The 23,522-nt window shown below is 40.5% G+C and overlaps 1 protein-coding gene across 5 annotated transcripts in view; it reads left to right on the forward strand.

Moving 5' to 3' along the window:
- Positions 1-23,522, forward strand: part of Melk (maternal embryonic leucine zipper kinase) — a 62,565-nt gene that overhangs the window by 36,629 nt on the left and 2,414 nt on the right. For all 5 annotated transcript variants that reach the window (XM_051187698.1, XM_051187699.1, XM_051187700.1 and 2 more), the window contains 7 exons: positions 2,974-3,060; positions 6,611-6,730; positions 11,166-11,273; positions 14,715-14,946; positions 18,048-18,144; positions 19,130-19,298; positions 22,770-22,873. In XM_051187698.1, coding sequence (XP_051043655.1) covers positions 2,974-3,060; positions 6,611-6,730; positions 11,166-11,273; positions 14,715-14,946; positions 18,048-18,144; positions 19,130-19,298; positions 22,770-22,873 — 917 coding nt within the window. The remainder of the gene's footprint in view (positions 1-2,973; positions 3,061-6,610; positions 6,731-11,165; positions 11,274-14,714; positions 14,947-18,047; positions 18,145-19,129; positions 19,299-22,769; positions 22,874-23,522) is intronic.

The following is a 23,522-nucleotide window of genomic DNA, read 5'->3' on the forward strand; positions in this document are numbered from 1 at the left end:
ATCAAAGTATCGTGTGCCTTTGGAAGACTCAGTTTAAAGTGAGAGCCTTTCTCAGACCTTTGTGACCCCACCTTTTTTCTAGTTCAGGGGTCCAGTAGAAAGCAAAGTGCCTTCATGCCTGTCCAGCTTCTCCTGAGCGTAACATGGTAGATGTGCAGGCTAGGGAGATATGGAGAGATAGGCAGGCTGGTGTCTTTTCCTTTAAAAATGTTTTGCGTGTTTTTTTGCATTTATTTGTGTGTGTGTGTGTGTGTGTGTGTGTGAGTGAGAGAGAGAGAGAGACAGACAGACAGACAGACAGACAGGCAGAGACACACAGAGAGAAGGAGGTGCAGAGACAGAGAATAGGCCAGAGGAATTGGCTCTTTCCTTTTACCATGTGAGGCCCTGCAGTCAATCCCAGGTCATTGACTTGGTAGCAGAAGCCTTTGCTTACTGTGCCATCATGCCACACCTGATTTTTTTTTTTTTTTCATTCTTTGCCTTTCTTTTTTCTTTTAAAAATAGGGTCTGGCAAAGTTGGAGAGATGACTCAGCAATTAAGAGCATTTACTGCTTTTGTAGAGGCCTGGGTTCAGTTTCTAGCACCCATATAGTGATTCACAACCATCTTTAACTCCAGTTCCAAAGAGTCTGACTTCTTTGGGCTCCAGGTCGCAGGTGGTACACATACATACACTCAGGCACACACATGCATATAAGGTTAAAATAAATTAATATTTAAAATATAAAATAAAAATAGGATCTAACTATGTAGCCTCTGCTGACCTTGAATTTGCTCTATAGCCCAGTTTGGCCTTGAACTCTTGATTCTCCTCTCTTTGTTTGCTTGCTTTTGTTGTTTTTCAAGACAGGGTTTCCCTGGGTAGCCCTGGCTGTCCTAGACCTTACTCATAGACCAGACTGGCCTCGAATGCAGAGATCCTCTGTCTCTTGAGTGCTGGGTCTAAAGCTGTGCGCCACCACCACCTTGATGATCCTCCTGACTTAACCTCCAGTGTGTTAGAAGTGCAGGGGCGGCATTCCTGGCTGAGAAGTGCTTCTTGTTTAGGGGATAGCTAGGATCTGGAAGGAACTCAGTAAATCTCTTCTTACTAGAGCTGTGATAACAGTAAGAAGGTGTCCAACTAGGCGTTGAAGTGTTTGAGCTTTTGAGGTTGAGATCATCCTGAATAAGGAATCTGTACTCTGAGAGTCACAAAAATCTGATGGTATATATGTATATCCCTTGAGTTTGTGTTTGTCCAGCCAATAGTGCCAGCTTATCTTGGTCTGTTCAATGCATTCTACTTCCTAGAAGAGAATGCTATATATTGGATGGTGGCTGGGAAATTCAAGACCAAGGGTCTGGTGATGACTTGCTTTTCTTGGTGCTTTTCTGTTTGTAGTTGGTTCCTTCACATTATGTCATCCTTCCATAGTGGAAGGAATGAAGGATGGATGCCTTTGGGGCTTCTTGTTGTTGTGCGGGAGGGTGGGTCCCACTCATATCTAACCACTTTCCAAAATTCCCATTTCTTAACACTATCACATTGGTCAATAGGATTCAGCATCCAGTTTAAGGAACAGAAACACTGGACCACAGAAGGGCCATCGTCTTTTCTGTTTCTTTCCATTCGTGATGGTGGGATAAGTTTCTTTTGAGTTTACTGTTACTCATGTGGTATTCTGCATAGGGATGTGTCATGATACTGCTGTATCTCAGTCCAAGTAGTTCATTTGGAGGAGAAAGTGAACTGTATTTAAATGAAACATTTAAATTTCTGAAAGGTTATCAAGTTAAAGAGGAAATAGGATTGTGTATATTGATAAAAATAGTTAACAGTTTTTGGGGGAACCTTGTTTGTCTAGATGCTATCCTTGAGTATTCCTGTGTGTTAAATATATGGCAAAGGCATGTACCATATATTTTATAGATATAAAACAAGCTCAAAAGGTGTAGTGGCATACTCAAGGTTAAATGGTTGTAAAGTGATGTCACAATTAAAACCAAGATGTGTCTAATCTCAAAACCTGTGAGCTATCACGCTGTACTGACTCAGTGGCTGGAGATCCCATGGGGACAGACTTAGGTGACAGTGTGGCTGAGCACCCCAGCTGTTCCCACTTTGCTGCTGAGGAGGACTTGAAGCAGAAAGTAAGACATACTTTCTGAAGCTGTTGCGAAGTGAATGTCTTACTTTGGAAATCACGTTCCTTGAGATTGTTGTCACATTCTGTGTTTTGAGTTTTTTCCAGCTCAGACAGGGCCATTCCTGTCATTTTTCCTAGTGAGGTCCCACCATGCAGGACTTGTAATTGCTGTCCTTAAGCAAATTGGAATTTAAGCAGAGTTTTGGTTTGTTTCACCATTATGGTATGCTATCTATACCTTCATTGTGATGGTGGTTGTGCTACATCTGTCACACACTGTCACAAGGCTTCCTGGAATAGTGCAGACCTAAATATGACCCAGAGTGTAACACATCAGAGCTACCCGTTGAGCTCTGATGTGTCAATGCTGAATTCTTGCAGCCTTTAACAGCTGAGCCATCTCTGTCCCCTGTCGATGCTGGTTTCCAAACATGGCTGCTCTTTGAAGAAAATGCCTGGCAGGGCTTGCATTTGACATGGGGGAGGAATGGGATCTCTTTGCAGCGTGGAAACATTCTTAATAGTTAGATGATGGGATATGAAAGCCAGGAAAGGACTCATCTTCTTGAAATGGTTGTTCACCTCTGATTGCTTGTGGACAAATGAGGACTAGTGGGTTGAGCCTGTAGCTCAGCCAGAGAGCACCTGCGTAACTAAAGTGAGACTATGGGTTCCAGTCTGAGCACTGTAAAAAGAAAAAAATCATGTCTGTCGATGTGTACCCAAAACTCATGTTCTTTCCACATGTTACTGTGGGGGTTTTTGAAGTGATTATGTTGATTTTAAGTTTAAAAAGAATATATTTGTAAACCTAACCGTTTGTGAAACTGTGTCTCATAGTTGATTCACCTTGACGAGGATTGCATAACAGAGCTTTCTGTACATCACCGAAACAACAGGCAAACAATGGAGGATTTAATTTCATTGGTAAGAAATTATCTTTGTTAAGTTCTGGTACAGCATGAACTTAAAGGTCTGGGACCCACATAGTAGAAGGAGACTGGACCCTCTGACCTCCAGATGTGTACCCCCCCTTCCAAATAAACCTTAAATAAACATTAAAAAGCTGAAAAGTATTTTCAGTTTTCTAGAGAAAGAACCTTCTTTCTAACAGGCAAACCATCAGTATTAGACAGAGCAACCTAGAAGGTCAACAGGCGGCAGTTGCATTGACTTCCTTCCTTCTCCCATTCTCTGTGCATCATAGCAAGAGGAATAGAAAGTGACTATAGCACAAAATGTTATAAAAATGGTGTCTTTTATTTTCTTTCTTTTTGTTAAGGGAAAGGGGGAGGTAAAGGTATGTTTAGAAAAGATGCATAAGCTGATGTGAGGTGATTTTTACCATAGAACACATGGACATTCTTAAAACTGAATAAAAAGTCTTGTTTATAAAATATCTAAAATTTAGCACTAACCAAAAATTATTTACAGTGCTTGGACTGTAAATACCCACTCCCCTTGTTTTGGCGGTACTGGGGATTAAACTCAGGGCCTCAGGTGTGCAAGATGAGTGCTCCTCCACTGAACTACACTATCTATTTACTTTGTCTCTCATCAGTTTTTAGTATGCTTTCAAAAGTGACACAATAGATATGTGTGGGATCTTGACTATAATTCGGGGAAAATGAAGGATGGTGTAAGCACATCACTTTCATATAGTTCTGCAGTTCCTTCTCTGAAGTCTTTTTTTGTACCCCCTTTCCTTTGAGGTGTCTGCAGTAAAGACAGAAGTCCACTGTAATTATCCCAACATCAGTATTTTATGACCCTTCTAGATTGATAGGGCTAGCTGAAAATTTCAAGTCATATTTACATATATTCACAGACAAAATTGACAAAACAGTTGTTGATGGGGGACTTCTTTGTGTCATGCCCTTTTTGAGGGCACTTGTTAACATTAAATATTACTTTATTACTTAGATTTAGCTTTTTTTTTTTTTTGGTAGGATTAGAGGCTCATAGTCTGACTTTTTTGTTGTTGTTGTTGGGTTTCTTTTTTTCCCAGATAGGGTTTCTATGTATCACTTTGGAACCTGTCCTAGCTCTGTAGACCAGGCTGGCCTCTTGACTCACAGAGATCCTTCTGCCTCTGCCTCCCGAGTGCTGGGATTAAAGGCGTGAGCTACCAACGCCCGGCTCATAGTCTGACTTTTATTATTTTGAATCAGCAAACATTTTCTGAAATCTCATTAAAACAAAAAGGGATTTAAAAATTAAAAAACTATCCATGATATATATCTATACGTAAATTCATATGTATATATCTATAAATGTGAATGAGGCAGGTGTCAATAAAATTTTGAAATTTATAGATACATTGTAGCTGACAAAGAAGTTTGGAGAAAGCTGAGGAGAAAGTGTTTGTCATGGGAAAGTTAACAAAAGAAATTGATACTTGCTCTAGATTCAGTGGTGCCAACAACCTCTAAAGCCAAGGGAGCCAAGAGTGCTGGAATCTGAGGTTGATTGGAAATCTGCAGTGAGGACCCCAGGTCGCTCTTTCTACTTCATGCTTTTGCAGCTGTTACCTGATCCCAGCAGAGACTGCAGATATTTAACAAGGAAGAAGGAAGAAAATGAAAAGACAAAGTAGATAATGCAGGGAATGGGGAGAATAGGTAAAAAAGAATAATATTCAGAAATAAGATGCATTCATAATGAACTTTCTTTTGTTGTTGTTTGTTTGTTTTTTGAATCAGGTTTCTCTTTGTAGCCCTGGCTGTCCTAGAACTCACTCTGTAGACCAGGCTATCCTGGAACTCACAGAGATCCGCCTGCCGTGCTGGGATTAAAGGTGTGGGTCACCACTGTCTAGCTCATAAAGAGTTTTTAATTGCTAGCCCTTGTAACTCTAAACTGTCTAGAAATGAAAAGCTTGATAGAAATGTTTGAAAATAAAGTTAAGGTTACATTTTCAAAAGTAGGACTGAGAGTCAAAAAGAGATAAGGAGGTAAGAAAGATGTAGTGTATATTACTGTTGATAGAATTAGAAGGCTGAGAAAGGCTAAATAGTGAAGGGGAAAGAAACCATTAAAGAAAACTTCACATTAACCAGAATTTAACACAGAGGATGAAAACATATGTACCAATTAATGCTTCTTCTAGTGGAATTTCTAGAAGCTGGGAAGGACCACAAAAGTTTTCAGAGACAAAACTAAGACAGTATACAAAGTTGTAGGTATTAGGGAGACCTTTTAAAAATAGCTGTACCAGAATCAAGAGGAATAGTGTCTTCCAAACTGTGAAAATTATTGTTGGTCTTTAACGCTTTACTTGACCAAGCCAGAATCAAGCATACGGCTAGAATGTTGTCATATATCAGACATGTGAGGTTTTAAAACATTTACCTCCTGTCAATCCTCAGAAAGTTACAGGAGGATGATTTCTATCACAGGAGTGCCAATCAAGAAAGAATGCTTGGATCTAGGAAAGTGAGGGTACATTGTAGCATGGAGGAGAAAAAGTTGCTAGACAGGCAGGTGGCACAAGGAATGCCAATATCTGGGAATGTCTGTAGGAGAAGGGAGGAGGTAAGTTAGCTGATGTACCATGAAAGTTGAGAGGTAAGACTATTAGAATTTGGGGGCAATCAGAAGAGTGATGAATTTAAATAAATTAATCTTAGGAATGACACAGTTCTAAAACAACAAAAGCAAATACACGAATGTTGAATTTTTCTTACTCCTATTTTTGCATCTTTTTTGTTTTTAGCTCTATGTGGTTTGGCTGCTGGGCTTATAACCAATCAGTGTGGGTTTTAAGATGTTAAAATATGTATGTAATACTTAGTAAATAACCACTGTCCTGACTGACTGCTTTGCTGTTAACCTGTCCCAGATACCCTAGGTATCACTTTCCCTGTATCTTGTCCACTTTTATTTTGTGATGTTGAGGATTGAACCCTAAGGGTCTTGCACATGCTAGATTAATTGAGCTACTTCCTAAGCTCTACATCTCACAACTAAACAGTTAACAGTTGATGTGGCAGGGCCCTCAGTACCTTATTGGTCACCTCTTGGTATCTATTCTGAATGGTTATATCAGGATAATGATTAAATATTTAAAACATTACCCCTATTTAGTTGTGAATATTACTTATAAACTCAAAATGATTAAATTTGAAGTGATTTGTTTAAAAATTACCAGAGGAGGAAATGGAAGAAGTATATAGGAAATATGTTATAATACAGCACAAGTATTATTTTTTTCCATACTTTTGAATTCTATGGAGAGTAGCTGAAGATAAAACAATTAGAACTACAAAGGAAATTAACTTAGAAACTTGAAATTGATAACAAAATAATTTCAGTGTGTTTATAAGTTCTTTTTTGCAGGGCAGTTTTAGGTATGTTAAATACCAAGGCTATTGACTTAAATTCTGTATGCTTATTGGATTGAAAAAATAATTTTAAATAGAACAGTATTTCCTCACACACTGCGAGTATCTTAACTACCCATTTTCTTTTCCTTCAGTGGCAGTATGATCACCTTACGGCCACCTACCTTCTGCTTCTAGCCAAGAAGGCTCGAGGAAAGCCAGCTCGATTACAGCTTCCCTCTTTCTCCTGTGGAACCTCCAGTACTACTCCAAAGGCAAGTTCTAGAACCCCTTGAGTGAATACCTGCTCATCTTGCTAGCAAGCTTGTTTATGAGTAGACTAGCCACAGGTATCAGCAAGCCAGATGCAAGAAAACTTGTTTCTTCTGCAGCCCTGGGGTTGAACCCCGGGCTTTGCACATTCGAGGCAAGCAATCTACCACTGAGTCCTTTCCAATTGATTTAAACATTCTTGAAGAGAAAAATGGGAGTTCTGAACTTGAATTCTGCAAGTTTGAAGTTAATATTTGTATTTTAAAAACATTTCCTCTAGCCCAACAGTGGTAATGTATGCCTTTTTATCCCAGCACTTGGGATAAAAGCTATAGATGATATAGTTATTCTTAAAAAAAAAAAAAAAGAATATATATATATTACTTTAAAAATGTGTATGAGTAGTGGTGTGTGTGTGTGTGTGTGTGTGTGTGTGTGTGTGTGTACACACTATTGTGTGTGTTTGGTGCTGGAGAATTCCAGAAAAGGGTGTCAGATCCACTGGAATTGGAGTTGCATATAAGTTGTCAGCCACTTTGAGGGTGCTGGGAATTGAATCTGGGTCCTCTGTAAGAGCAGCCAATGTTATCCACTGAGCCATCTCTCAAGCCCCAGATTTAGTTAATCTTTAATGTGTCCTTCCTGTCTCTGCTTGCCCTTGTGCATACAGGCCTTTTAAAGGGGGTCAGGCCTGTGAATACATGATACATTACATCTAATATGACATGATGTATTTAATATAAACACTTTCATGTTTATGTTATTGTTGGGATTTAGGTTTCTACAGTTGCTGTAACTTGTGCCGTGTAAATTCATTCCGCGACAGTTGGTTTTAATCAAATTGTGATTCTTTTTGTGTTTCCTTTATTGTGAACATTTATATAGATGCAAGCAACATCTCATTCCTCTTGGATGCTCACATTTGTTTTCATTTGTTTCTATCTTCCATAGTTGAAATTTATTGTGTGTGTTGGGGGGGGGGCACACACTACAGCATGCAGGTGGTCAGAGGATAGCTTTTGACAATTGATTCTCTCTGGGGGTTGAATTCAGGTCGTCAGGCTTGTCAGCAAGCACCTTTACCCCACTCTTAGCTAAATATGCTATTTTTCTGTGACTGTTCCCACTCTTAAACCTGCCGCCCCCCCCCCCTTTCCATTGCTTAAAATTTAACTGTCTGATCTTGGTAGGCTGATGCAGAAGAATGCTATCTGTAGCCAGCACATGTATGAATTCAGGCTAGCCTGTGGCTACAAAGTGAGGCCCTGTCTGTAAAACAAGCAAACACAACTGTCTGAATACTTTGTTAGATGGGTGTGGGATTTTGTAATATAATCTTCCCTCAGCTTAATTCAGATTGCAGTTTAATGACTTCAATATTAGGAAAACATCCCTTAGGGTGCAGCTGTTGCTCGGTGGTAGAGTGTTCATTTAGCATGTTTGTCTGAAGCCCTAGGTGTGATCTCTAGTATCACAGAATGAAATAAATAAATAAATAAATAAATAAATAAATAAATAAATAAATGTTTCTTTGTGGATTCAGAGTCCACAATTGACCCTCTTTATAGAATAAATATAACCCAAATGGGCATGAATCAGGCCATTTTTTTTTTTTTAATATCTCTAAACTGTTAAGTTAAAATCACTGCTTTCTTGCTCTCTAGTTGAATCATTCGTCTGCAGCTTCCTTTTACTCCTTTAGAGCTTGCTTTTTATTGCTGTGAGTCTGAGTGGAAGGTAGGGTCTTGCTAGATCTTCTGTATCTCCTATCTTTTCTCCCTCCTTGATCTTTTGACCAAATACAGGCCTAGAGTATCAGTTGAACACCTTGTGGTCTGTGAAGTGAGGTATTCTCACTCCATGCTGGTGTTCTGTTTAGCTTTGGAGGATTTTGTTAGGTTGGCAAATACCCCGTGTCTTTGCCTGTATGCTTAGTGAATCAACCCATCCCCTTTCTTGCTAATTTAGTCAAATCCTTTCAACCTTCAGGTTCATTTGGGTTCAGGAGGACATTAAAATTTGGACTTTGTTTTTGATCAGGATGGTTGCAGAAAAGTATTATTTACCTCTAGAGTTAGAATAGTTACTTTAGCTAAACATTTTAATTTACGCACCTCAGTGAAGATACCTGGGACATTCTCCTGAGCCATTGGATTTTCTTGTAGCTGAGTTGGTGTGGTCTCAGTGGATTGCTTCTTTGATCTATAAAGTATCCAAGTGGGAAGATCTGAGAAGGTATTTATTTTATTATATAGTGAATATTTACCTAATAATTTCATTATTTGAACATACTAATGAACCAATTTTTATAGCAGATAGATATTTTTAATGACCAGAATATAAGTAGAATAAAATTTTGAGTTCTTTTCTGGAATTTATGCAAATCAATGAACCTCGAACAGGCCATATAGTTTCTTTGATAGCTCCCCCCCCCCACCGCCCCCAGGATGTCCTTTTTTCTGGGGCTTTGTTTCTGAGAAAATAAGTAATTCTGACTTATTAGTTTCATTGCTTTCAGTGAGATAATAATAAAGTCTGGCTCAGGAATCACCAAAGGCCACACAATCATCAGCAGTAGTGTGTTCAGGAACCATGGGATTGGGAACAGATCTGTTTGAGTGTGGTACTTGCCTTTGAAGTAGTCATGCTGAGGCAAAGCACACACGCATAGGGACATAGGGACTCTACACCTCAGGCAATGGGTTCCAGAGTAAGTGGTATCCTGAGGGGACTTTGGAAAACAGGATTGACCACCATTTGGGAGATCCAAACTGGACCAGCAGTTGAGTTTCAGTTTAGAAAAAATGGAAAAGAGGGAGCATAGTGATTGGGGCAAAATAAATGTAATTAGCAGAGCTTAGGCACCAAATTGTACTTGTTGCATTCTGATGACAGTGGTGAGATTTGCTTCATGGGGCCAAGCTAAACTCTGGGGAACTTTGAAATGCTGTGTCACAGTGGTCTGTTGTGTAGTAGGTCATGGGGGAACCACTGATTTTTGAGCAAGAGAGAGGCAAAACAATGATTTTGGAAAATGTATCCTGTGGTAGGCTGGAGATGTCTCAGTGAGTAAAGACACCTGGCAAACCTAACTAAGTTTGATAGCCAAGTCCCACATGGCAGGAGAGAACTGGTTCCCATAGGTTGTGGTTTGATCTCCACGGTTGAGCATATACACAGACAATCACACTGAAATAAATAACTGTAAAATTAGAGAAATTTGTATATAGAATTGTTCAGTCAGAGATGCTGTGTGTGTGGTTATTGCCTACTGTAGGTAATGTCATCCCAGCCATCATTTACATGACACTGAACTTTCCCCCACTGGACCTAGACTTAACATCAGTATTTTTCTCAGCCTGTCACTCTATACAGTGAGTTCTCATTGATAGTAATTGGCAGTCCTGGATAACTCTCACAGGAGGTAGAGAGGGCAAGAAGGTTACTTGTTTGAGTAATGTAGATATAAGAAGATTTGGCCTTCAACTGCATTAGCTGTAAGTCAGGGCATAGGGATGTAAGTATTAGAATTCAAGTAAATTTGCCTGAGATGGTGAGCAGTGTGCTCCATAGCTTCAACCTTTAGGCTATGTCTAGTATACTCTATATATCCTTGTATAAGAGTATCCTTGTATGGGGCAAGGATGAAGGAAAATAGGCTATTCTGGTGGTAGAGTTAGCACAGGCCCCAAGTGTCCTTTGTGGATGAAATTTCGTAAAGCTAATTTGCTTCTGGCAGAAATGATGAGCTATGCTGTGCTTTTAAAATTTACTTATTTATGGGGCTGGAGAGATGAATCAGTGGTTAAGAGCCCTGGCTGCTCTTCTAGAGCAGCCAAGTTTTATTCCCAGCACCTCATGGTGCCTCACAACTGTCTGTAACTCCAGTTCCAGGGGAATCTGACACCTTGTTGGCCTCTGTAGACACCATTCATGTGAACGGACATACATGTAGACAAAATATGCATACACATAAAATAAAAATTAAATAAAATTTTGATGGAGATTGTGTGTAAGGGAGGGTATACACTCGTGGCATGAGTTTGGATGTCAGAGGACAACTCTGGACTTGATTTCTTTGTTCCACCTATGTGAGTTCTAGGGATCAAACTCAGATCACCAGGATTACAGAGCAAGTGCTTTCACCTGCTATCTGTGTGCTGCATCCTGTTAGATGTTCTTACAAGTGAAACTCAGTGTCAAGACATGTCCTTCCCAGCTCCTGCTTTGTTGGGACTTTATTTGTAAATTTGCAAATGACTTGTCTACTATTGCTGTGTAGTAGAGATAGGCTAAGTAAATCACATTCCATATAACATCTAGCTCGTCTCTTTGTTTCTGCTTTCAGGGTTTTCTCTCTGGGCCTACTGTGGATTGTTTTAAAATTTGAATTGTGGTGTTGTTTTTGATAACTTCTTTTGCCTTTTAAATTAATAGTCAAAGAATCTGAGCCTGGAAGATATGACCACAAGTGATGATAGTGTGTCTGGATTAATAGACTCTGAACTCTATGAAGATAATTTATCAGCTCCCCAGACACCACAGGTAGGTAGTTTTATTACTATGTAACGCACAATGCATTTCTTAATTATAAACACTTCTAGTCTAACAGAAAAATCAACTCTGTGCTTGTAAATTTGTTGACTCTCTAAGCCACTGAAGACATTAATGGAGATTATTGAAATATTAATGAAAGAGAAGTCAATGATTTCAAAGTTAAGAAATCTAAGATTCCATTTTGGAGCTCTTCATTGCCCCTCCCCCTTTTAAATGACCTGTAATTTGCATGTAGTTAAATAATTGAAATTCACCTTTTTTAGTATTTAGCTCTGTGACAACTTAGAGCCATCAGGAACTGTGACACAGTAATTCCATTGCTTCTCTCCCAGGTCCCTCATGCCCCTTTGTGTGAACACTTTTCTCATCTAACTCAGGGCAGCAACAGATATGGTGTTTTTCCTCTTCTGATAATTTTGTTTTAATCCTACTTTGTTTGTTGGACTTCTTAGGTATGTAGTTCAAAGTTTTCCACCAAATATGGGACTTTAGGATCATTTTTTCCCAAATATTTTTCCCCATTATCATTCTATCTCCATTCTTTTTTTCTTTCTGTTCCCCAGAGTAATTTGATCCACCTGTTTCCAGTTTGCTGATGACCTTTCTAATGGCTCCTAAGAAATCCTGTGAATTATTCTGCCTCAATCACCTCTCCCCTCCTTCTGTCCCTCTGGTCCCTCCTGTCACCCACCACTTCCCCAGCCCCCCATCTGCTTCCTTCCTTCTTGACAGGGCTTTACTATCACTGTGTAGTGCTGGCTCCTCTAGAACTAGTGCAGCTAGCTCCCAGGTCATGGTGATTTCTCATGCCTCTGCCTTCTGAGTTTTGAATTATAAAAGCTATACCACTATGCCCAACTAATTTCTTAAAATTACTATACTTTGGAATTCTAGAATTTTTGTATAGTTCTTATAATTTTACCTCTGATTCTGTATATTTTGGTGGTGCCCTTATACCTTAATTCTTTAGAACCTAGTTTCTTTTTATATATTTATTTTATATAACCAAGTCCATTTAAATGAAAACAAACATTTATAGACAATATTTGGGAATTTGGGCGTCATTCTTTCCAAACTATTTCCTGCTGGTAAGGGGCGCTGTCATAGGGAGATTCTAAGAAGATGCAGAAATCCTGGCTGTAGTCTGTAAGGCTGCTTGGTAGAATCACCTGGTACTCTGTTTCAGGCGGACTGGCTTGGTCAAACCACATTAGTCTGGAAGGAATCCACATCTTTTCATTTAGAACCTAGTTTCTTAACTGTGAGTCTCAACCTCAGGAGACAGTGTTGATGTGAATGTTGGAGTTGAGAAACAATTGGCAATAACAAAACGTTTATGAGTATAAAGGGGTCAAAGATTAATTTAACATCAACATGTGATCAGCCTGAGGTGTTCCTGATTTTTTTTTTTGCCTATATTGTAAATGGAATTTTTAATTGGTCTACGTAACAAAAACCCAAAATCAGATATAGAGGGAAATGCTGTGAGATCAGAGAGAAGGAACAAACCACTGCCACACCTTACCTCCTTAGCATCTCCTCAGACAAGAGAGGGAGTTCCTGTTTCTCCCTGCTTATATCTTGTTTCCACCCAGCTACGTCACTTCCTGTCTGTCTGTACAGACCTCCAGACCTCTCTGGTTAGCTAGTGGCAAGCTCCATTCTCTGACCTTCAGACAGGCTTTATTTGTACAAGTAAGATATCACCACATTACATCACATGATTTCACTGAGGCCTCCATCCTAAGCACTCAGCGTGTGCAGTGTCCCCACAAATGCTGCAGGTGCTACATGGATGTTGCTTGAAATGCCTTGGCTTACATTTGAGACTTCTATGAGTTAAGCTTCATTCATTTCCTTAAACTCATCTTCCTGTTTGAGAATTCTTATTTTCATTTCTACTTAGTCTGCGCGCGCGCACGCACACACACACACACACACACACACACTTTGAACTTTGTTAGATTAGGGCTGAAGGTTTTTGTTATGGTAGATTGAAGCCTTATGCATTACATCAAGTTTAAGTCTAAGACAACTGTGATTAAGCAGTTAGTGTGACTTTGGACCCCAAGTCAACATGACAACTGTTCATTTTATCACTTGTTCAAAGATACTTTCTCTACTCTTCTCTGAGGGCCAAGGCTAAGATAGCACATCTTGCTGACTCCTTTGGAAACATTTTTATTTCACTCTCCCTTGCACTTTACTTAAGCCCTCTCCTGGCTTTCTGTGAGAGCTTTGATACTTACTGCTTTGCAGAGGCCCTAGGTCTCCATATTTTCATGCAGTTGGGGTTAGATTGTCAGAAGCAGTAGGGTAGAAGCCTTGAGGGCAGCAGTTTTGACATTAGCTTCATGCTCCTGTTTTTAGTTTGATTTCCCTTGCTCTTTTGTAAGATCAGCTGTAAATTTAAAGGGAATAAAATATTTTTGATAAGGACGCTGGAGAGATGGCTCAGCAGTTATGAGCACTGGCTGCTCTTCCAGAGGATCCAGACTCCCAGTGTCTTCTTCTGGCCTCAGTAAGCACTGCACACATGTGGTATATAGACATACATACACCCATACTCATAGTATAAAAATAGATAAATCTTTGTGGCTTTTGTTGTTGTTTTTGTTTTTCAAGGCAGGATTTCTCTGTGTAGCTCTGGCTGTCCTGGAACTCACTTTGTAGACCAAGATGGCCTTGAACTCACATAAATTTGCCAGCTTCTTTCTTCTGTGTACTGGGATCAGAGTTGTACACCAACTCCACTGCCCACCTTAAATCTTAAAATATATTATTAACCTATCATTTCTATTAAAGTGTGTATGTGTGTGTGTAGGACAGAGGTCCACATCCAGTATCTTCCTCTGTTCTCCATCTTATTTTCTGAGACAAGTCTCTCATTGAACCCTGAGCTCAGCAGTTGGCTAGAATGGCTGGCCATCATGCTTTAGAGATCTGTCTATGTTTACCTCTTCCCTTGCCCCAGAGCAAGGGTTGCAGACACATCCCATCACGCTGAGCTTTTACATTGGTGTCGGGGTCAGAGCACAGTCTCATTGGTACACAGCAGTCATTTCCTAACAGAGACAACCCCTCACCCCCGGCCCCCCATCACCGAAAAACCTTACTTTTGGTGCATATTAGAATCAAACTGGCAACGTGGGCATAAAAAACATTACTTTGGGGCTGTGTGTGGTCATTCACAGCAGTGTCTGGGATCCTAAGTGTGTTTAGACACCCATTTTGAAATGTTGATCTGCCTATGCTAAGGAGAACTGAAGACATTGCCAAGAGTCCTGCTCTTGCCAGCGGTGTCCTCTTGGTAGCATTTAATTTTAATAAGAACACTACAAAGTAATTTGCTGATTATTAGAGTTTATTGTAAAGAAATTTACTTTACTTCCTCAGTGTGCTTTATTTAGTACCTTTTCTTCCCTCCAGGTTACTAAGCATTGGGCAGAATCAAATGACGTGGTGTCTAAATCACCAACTCCAGTAGTATGTAGAGCATTGGCAAATAAATTAAAGGACAAGGAGAATGTGTGCACTCCCAAGTCTGCTGTGAAGAATGAAGAGCACTTTGTGTTCCCTGAGCCAAGGACCCCAGTTAGTAAGAACCAGTATAAGAGGGAAATACTCACATCGCCAAACCATTGCACGACACCTACTAAAGGTATTTGCTGAGAGAACTAAGCAGAGATTTAAGGGTTTAAATGTAATGCTTGCTGTTGTAAATGAGCACACAGACTTCTGGAAGGAACTAGCATTGTTCTCTACTTCCAGGGCAGTTTAGCTGCCTTTATCATATGTACTGGCATTGGTAGGAATGGGGACAGGGCTTAACTTCTAATTCTCAGATGGTGCTGTTACTTTATTTTCTACATTTGAAGATTTTTAAAAATTTTATTTTAATTTACATTTATGTCTGTATGTATATATGCTGTGTGTGTTGTTGGGGGAGGGATTTAGTTGAGGAGGCTTAAGGAGGATGGTTGGGTCCCCTGAAGCTGGAGTTAGAGGTATTTATCAGCCACCTGATGTAGGTGCTCTCTGATCCTCTCTAGAAGCACAGCAAGTACACTGAGCTGCTCAGTCACCTCTCCAGCCCCCTTTCATGTCTGTGTGATTGAATCATAGCACCATAGTGTAGCAACTTAGAGCTTGTCATGTTTCCACAGAGTAGGAACTTGAGACTTAGAGGAGTGAAATGCTATGCCAAGGTCATACGTCCAGCCTTAACAGTCTTCACTCCCACTGAGAATGGCTGAGGCTGGAGTTTCTGCTGAGCTCCTCTTACTAGCTGGTTCTCTGTCATGGTAACCTGGTTCTGTCCTGCAGTAATACTTCTGGAGTCCAGAAGGCAGGGTGCCTGTGACTCCCTCCCAGCCTTCTCATGACTCTTCTTTCCCTTGATTTCCTCTTCAATGTAATCTCCACAGTAAAATTACTGTGTCCCCAAGACACATGGTGTTTTGGTTGCTGTTTCATCTGGACACACTCTACTGTGACAGTGTAAGGCCTGTTTTTGCTAGGATTAGGTTCCCTCAAGGCAAGCCATTCATGTATGCAGCAGAGTTCTGTCATATTTACTACAGACTTTTGTGCAGTTGTAGGGTCATATTTACTGAGTGAAGAAATAAACTAGAGCTGGAAGTGATTTTATTTATCTTCGTTTATTGTCTGTGTCACTTTTAACAACAGTAGCTAATTTATCAGCTTTCCTCCAGCAATGTGCTTTTCTCTTGTGCTGTATTGAGATCCTAATGAATCCCAACTCTGAGGGTTGCCATGTGCACACCTGTCAAGCTCCTTCTCCCATTGTACTTCTAATTTGTTAGTAGGTTTCACAGCCACTTCAAGAGGTCATCATTTACACATGAAGGCATTGTTGAAGATTTTGCTTAAATATTTGTTAGAGTTCCATTATTGTGTTAATGGAATTTTTCATTTAATCAACTCATAGACTTCACCTCCAAATGTGAGGCCAGTTTGGTATAATGTGGTGAGTTTGTGTGTGGCTGTCTGAATTTGTCTCAATACTGTAGTGGTTGACATTTCATCTTTCCCTAGCAAAGGTTTCTCTCTTTTGTAATATAAATCTTTTAATTTATGTATCTTTGCTTTTTTGAGACTGTGTCTCATGTAGCCCAGGCCAATCTTAGACTCACTGTGAGACTATGTAGGGAAATGACCTTGAATTATTTTTAATTTTCAAGACAGGGTTTCTCTGTGTTGCCCTGTTGTCCTGGCAGTCCTGGAACTATCTCTGTGAATTAGTGAATTAGGTTGGCCTCAAACTCACAGAGATCCACCTGCCTCTGCCTGGGATTAAAGACATGCCCCACCACTGCCTGGCTGGCTGACCTCAAATTCTTTTTTTTTTTTTTTTTTTTTTTTTTTTTTTTTTTAGTGATTTATTTGTATTTTATGTGCTTTGGTATTTTGCCTGCATGTATATCTGTGTGTGCGTGTCATATCTTAGAGTTACAGGCAGGTGTGTGCTGCCATGTAGGTACTGGGAATTGAACCCAGGTCCTCTGGTAGCACAGTCAGTGCTCTCAACCACTGAGCCATTACTACAGCCCTATGACCTTGAATTCTTCATCCTCCTATTACCACCTCTCAATCCTGCTGGGATTGTAGATGTGCCTGGTGCCTTACCTGGTAGAGACAGACAGACAGACAGAGAATATGAGGCCAATCTTGATTGTCATTCTTTAGGAGCCACTTGCTTAGTAGGACCTGAGGCTTGCCAATTAGGCTAAACTGGATGTCCTCAGCTCTGTTTGTCTCTGCCTCCCCAGGACTGGAATGAGAAGTTCATGCCAGGCCATACCAGGCTGGTTTTTCTTTTTGCCAGGGTGCTACGGTCTTAAACCCAAGTTACCATGCTTCTGTAGTTGACACTTTACCAACTCAGCTGTTTCCCCAGCCTTGTTAAGTTCTAAAAAGAAACAAACAGGACAACAAGAAACCCTTTGACAACATAGCCTTTTATTATATATTTTTTATTGTATTTATTTTTTTATTGTTCATGCTTTTAATATGATTCTAAAGGTTTTGAAATGTGGATAGTTTGAAATGTAGTTTACACATCTTGTCTCTGCAAGACAGTGAAAAGCTTAATGTTGGCTGTTTTCTTTAAATAGAAGAGCCTCCGCAGAGAGCAAGTTCTGAAGATGTAATTGGTAGCTTCCTCTAGTGCATCTTACTATTTTTTGATATGAATGGTAATTCCTGTGTATGACTCCTATGTAGTCCAGGTGGTCGTCATAGGGCAACTATATATGTAGCATATTCTCTTAGAATACAAAAAAGAAGCCTTTTTGAAAAATAGCTAGTTTTGTTCTTTTAGTTTTTCAAGACAAGGCTTTCTCTGTAGCTTTGGAATCTGTCCTGGAACTTGCTCTGTAGACCAGGCTGGGCTTGAACTCACAGAGATCTGCCTGCCTCTGCCTCCCAAGTGCTGGGATTAAAGGTGTGTTATACACCTTAGACTGGCTTCAAGCTTGCTATGTAATAGAGGCTGGCCTTGAACTCTGGAGCATCCTGCCTCCACCTCCTGAGCACTAGGATTACAGATGTTTTACGGCACAAGGTGATTTTGTTCTTAATATCGGTCATTTGGAAGCATTTTCCTTAAATAATTAGAGCCAGCAATTTTACTGGCCAAGTGCTACCAATATTTTGGAGTCAGTGAAGGAAGTGATGTGTGTATTATTGATTGAGGTGTCATCAGCTGCACATGGTTTATGTTTGCTGTTTTTCTAATAGCTAGAAACCAGTACCTGAGAGAAGCCCCAGTTAGAACACCAGGGAATTCTGCAGGAGCAGACATGTTAACGACCAGTGTCATTAGCCCTGAGAGGCGGTAAGTGTTGCTTTTCAGATCCACTCTTTAGTGCAGGTCACAGGATTACTCTTTTTCAGCCAGAGGAAAAGCTGGCGGAGGGAGTAGAGACAGATGTTGCTGGGACTGGGACACCTGTTGCATGAGGATGGCCTGTGGCATGGTTACTGCAGCTATTGCTCTGCCTTCTCAGGGGTGAAGGCATGAAACTGATCAGCACGGGGCTTACTAAAACCTTAACTTAAAGCACAGCAGGCTTGGAGACAGCATCCCTCCCTGCCTGTGGCCATGCAGCTCCTTCCCCAAGGCCCACCTACTTCTGCTTCTCTGCCAGTAGAGTGAGTATAGGTGTACATGAACAGCCAAAATTCCCTCAAGTAGCAAAAATACTAATTTAGGTTACAAAAAAACCCAACTCACTTCTCCTAGATGAAAAATCGCAAGACATAAGTGAGCCTTCATTGCATTTCAGTTGTTTTTAGATGTATGATTTATTTGGGGGAAATAGAATATAAACTATTGGGTGATGCTGAACAAGCATAAATATGTACTTAATCTGTGTATTATCTATATACACAGAGAAAGCCACTGGCCAAATAGTAGTAGTCATTAACCCTAGGAGGACATGTGGATGTTTGTTGTACTGATAGTCTCATGTTTCTGTTTGATTTAAATGAAAAAGTGAGAGTCAAGCCTTGGCATAGACCTGGAATCCCAGCTACTTGGGAGACTGAGTGAGGAAGGAGGGTTGCATGTTTAAGGCCAGCCTGGTAATGTAGTGATTAGTGGAGACCCTGTCGCAACAATAAAAGGTAAAAAGAAGAGTGGGCGTGGCTCACTGGTAGAATGCTTTCCCAGTATAAATGAGGACCTAGGGGGATTGAGGTGATGTGGCCCTGGCACACCTGCCTGCAGCCCTTGGTGCACATAGAGGGACAGGCACAGGGGCTGTGAGGCAGCAGGGCAGTGCCACTAGTGCTTAAAAACCACTCTGTTGGTTTTTAAGGTGCCGCTCAATGGAAGTGGATCTCAACCAGGCACATATGGAGGATACACCTAAAAGGAAAGGAACCAATGTGTTTGGAAGCCTTGAGCGAGGGTTGGATAAGGTTCTCACTGCACTTACTAGGAGTAAGAAGAAGGGCTCTGCCAAAGATGGTCCAAGAAGGCGAAAGGTAAGTGGACCAGAGTCTATTAGAGATTTCAGAAGCTGACTCTTAACTGGATGTCTCTTTAACCCCAGCCACGTTGATGAAGAAGGAAAAAAATAAGCCACTAGCTGTTAGTCACTGTTTTCTTGCTGTGCAGAGACACCATGACCAAGTCAGTTCTTATAAAAGGAAGCATTTAATTGGGGGCTGGCTTACAGTTTCAGAGGGTTAGTCTGTTTTGGTGGCAACAGGCATGAGCTACACCCTGATCTGCAGGTCACAGGAGAAAAGAGCCACTGGGCCTGACATGGGTATCTGGAATGCAAAGCCTGTCCTTAGTGACGCATGTTCTCCACCAAGGTTACACTTTTTTTAAAATTATTTTATTTGTTCATTCCAATCCCAGTTCTCTCTCCTTCTCCTGCTCTCCCCTCCTTCCCCCATCCCACCTCCCACCTGCTAGAGGGCAGTTATGGGAGTTGGTTTTCCTTTCACTATGAGGGTCTTGGGGATTGAATTTATAATGTTAGCCTTGGCAACATGCTTCTTTACCTTCTGATCCATCTTGCTGGCCCTCTAGCTTTTTTTTAAATCTGGAAAACTTAGGTTTTCTTCATTTTCCTTACACACACACACACACACACACACACACACACACACACACGCTGAAATGTAATTAAATTTTTTTGATAATAATTTTTTCTTTAAATTCGAAACAAGCTTGTTTTACATATCAATCCCAGTTCCCTCACCCCTGCCTCCCTCCCAACCCCCATCCCATCCCCTTTTGGATCTCCAGGGAGGGTGAGGCCTTCCATGGGGATCTTCAAAGTCTCTCATATCATTTGGAGTAGGGCCTAGGCCCTCCCCCATGTGTCTAGGCTGAGAGAGTTTCCCTCTATGTGGAATGGGCTCCCAAAGTCCATTTGTATAGTAGGGATAAATATTGATCCACTACCAAAGGCCACATAGATTGCCCAGGCCTCCTAATTGACATCCACGTTCAGGGGTCTGGGTCAGTCCTATGCTTGTTTCCCAGCTCTCAGACTGGAGCCCGGGAGCTCCCCCTTGTTTAGCTCAGCTGATTCTGTGGGTTTCTCCAGCCTGGTCTTGAGTCCTTTCCTCATCACTCCTCCCTCCATGTAACTGTATTCCAGGAGTTCGGGACATCAGCTACTAGATGAGGGCTCTATGATGGTGGATAAGTTAGTTATCGATCTCATTATTGGGGAAGGACATTTAAGGTAGCCTCTCCATTATTGCTCAGATTGTTAGTTGGGGTCATCCTTTTAGATCTCTGGACATTTTCCTAGTGCCAGATTTCTCTTTAAAACTATAATTGCTCCCTCTATTTTAGTATCACTTTTCTTGCTCTCCTCTATTATTTCCCTGACTCAATCTTCCTGCTCCCTCATGTTCTCCCCTCCCCTCCTCTTCTCCCCTTGTCTTTCTCCTAACCCCCTCTTCCTAACCCCATGCTCCCAATTTCCCCTTCTCCTGGGAACCATGTATGTCTCTCTTAGGGTCTTCCTTGTTTCCTAGCTTTTCTAACAGTGTGGATTGTAGGCTGGTAATCTTTTGCTCTATGTCTAAAATCTATATGTGAGTGAGTACATACAATGTTTGTCTTTTTGTGACTGGGTTACCTCACTCAAAATGGTTTCTATTAGTTCTATTGTTTTTCTCTACTGAGTAGTACTCCATTGTATAAATGTACCACATTTTCTTCATCCATTCTTCAGTTGAGGGGCATTAAAGGTTTTGGAGAGATCAGGGATAACAGGAGCATGCCTAAACATAATAAAAGCAATATACAGTAAACCAACGGCCAACGTCAAACTAAATGGAGAGAAACTCAATACAATTCCTCTAAAATCAGGAGCAAGACAATATTGTGCTTGAAGTTCTAGCTAGAGCAATAAGACAACAAAATGAGATCAAGGAGATACGAATTGGAAAGGAAGATGTCAAACTTTCACTATTTGCAGATGATATGATCATTTACATAAGTGACCGGAAAAATTCTATCAGGTAACTCCTACAGCTGATAAACACCTTCAGCAAAGTGACAGGATACAAGATTAACTCCAAAAAAAAGTAATAATAATAACAACAACAATAATAATAATAATCAGTAGCCCTACTCTATACAGGTGATAAAGGGGCTTAGAAATCAGAGAAACATTACCTTTTACAATAGCCACAAACAACATAAAATATCTTGGGGTAACACTAACCAAACAAGTAAAAGACCTATATAATAAGAATTTGAGTCTTTAAAGAAAGAAATTAAAGAAGATACCAGAAAATGTAAAGATCTGCCATGCTCTTAGATAGGTAGGATCAACATAGTAAAAATGGCAATCTTGCCAAAAGCAATCTACAGATTCAATGCAATCCCCATCAAAATCCCAGCACAATTCTTCACAGACCTTGAAAGAACAATACTTTATATGAAAAAAACGAAAGACCCAGGATATGCCAAAATAACCCTGTATAATAAAGGAACCTCCAGAGACATTGCCGTCCTTGACTTCAAGCTCTATTATAGAGCTATCGTCTTGGAATCAGCTTGGTATTGGCACAAAAATAGACGGGTAGACCAATAGAATTGAATTAACCCATACACCTATGAAAACCCGATTTTTGACAAAGAAGCTAAAATTATACAATGGCAAAAAGAAAAACATCTTCAACAAATGGTGCTGGCATAACTGGATGCTGACTTGTAGGAGACTACAGATAGATCCATATCTGTCACCATGCACAAAACTTAAGTCCAGATGGATCAAAGGCCTCACCATAAATCCAGCCACACTGAACCTCTTAGAGAAAGTGGGAGGTATCCTTGAATGAATTGGTACAGGAGACCGCTTCCTGAACATAACACCAGTAGCACAGACACTGAGATGAAGAATTAATAAATGGGATCTCCTGAAACTGAAAAGCTTCTGTATGGCAAAGGACACAGTAATTAAAAATTTAAAAATTGGTTATGAAGGAAGATGAAATATAAAATTGATATGAGGCTGATGAGATAGCTCAGTGGGTAAAGGTGTCACTGGAAGTCTGATGATCCAAGTTCAAACCCTGGAACTCACATAAAGGTGACAGAAGAGAAACTACTTCATGCAGTCCTGCTGTGACATTCACACACACAGTTTTATTTCTATATACACACTTTTTTGTTTGTCTGTTTCAAAGACAAGGTTTCTCTGTGTAACACAGACCAGGCTGGCTGTGAAATCATGGAGATCTTCCTCCTGTGTGCTGGGGTTAAAGGCGTGTACCACCATGCCTGGCACTTTTTAAAAATGGGGATAACACAACAGCTTCTAATGAAGACAGTTTCCCCTGCCTCCCTCTGCTATGGTAAAGCATCTGGTTCTGCTGGCTGTTGTTACAGTGTCTTCTTGAAGCGTGTCCATTTGAAAAAGAGTTTTGGGTTTTTGTGTTAATGTGAAGTTTGACTCCTCACCCCTTTTTCTTTCTAAGCTGCACTATAACGTGACTACAACTAGACTGGTGAATCCTGACCAGCTCCTGAATGAAATAATGGCTGTTCTTCCACAGAAGCACGTGGACTTCGTACAGAAAGGGTAAGAAATTCACTGACTGCCATTATTCTTCACTTTACTGTCAGCACACTTTGATTATCAACTCCCACCTCCTCCCCACTTAAACATCTTCCCACCACTCTCGAGAAAGATGCTGCGGTAGAGCTGTTGTTCATAGCTGATTTTCTTTTGCGCTGAAAGCACTTGTGGTCACCACTTTCAAGATTAGATTTTCGCCTTAGAATTGGAAAGTCTGGACTTGTGTTTATTTTAGGACAATCCTGTAGGCCCTTTAATTCTCTGCTTTGTTATACTATTTATTAGTTGTAATCTTAATCAGTGAGATAGTTTGGACAAGGGGAAGTTTGTAGATTGCTTATCTGACCAGCTACCTTACAGGGTTAGGTTTCGTGGGTTAAGGAAGTTTATTCAGCTGAATGTCCCTACTGAGTGAGCTGTCAGAAGCTCTGTGATGCAATTTCATGGTGTGAGTAACCAGGTCTCTTCTGAGCATGAAAATTGTTCCAATTTCTAAGAAGTTCACTAAGTATGCCTTTAAAATTACTTAATTTTAGTTTTTATTTTATATGTATTGATATTTTACCCGAGAGAGAGAGAGAGAGAGAGAGAGAGAGAGAGAGAGAGAGAGAGAGAGACTGACTCACATGCATGCCTGGTGCTTGAAGAGGGC

This window comes from Phodopus roborovskii, unplaced genomic scaffold, assembly GCF_943737965.1.
Source record: "Phodopus roborovskii unplaced genomic scaffold, PHOROB, whole genome shotgun sequence".
Classification (NCBI taxonomy): Eukaryota; Metazoa; Chordata; class Mammalia; order Rodentia; family Cricetidae; genus Phodopus; species Phodopus roborovskii.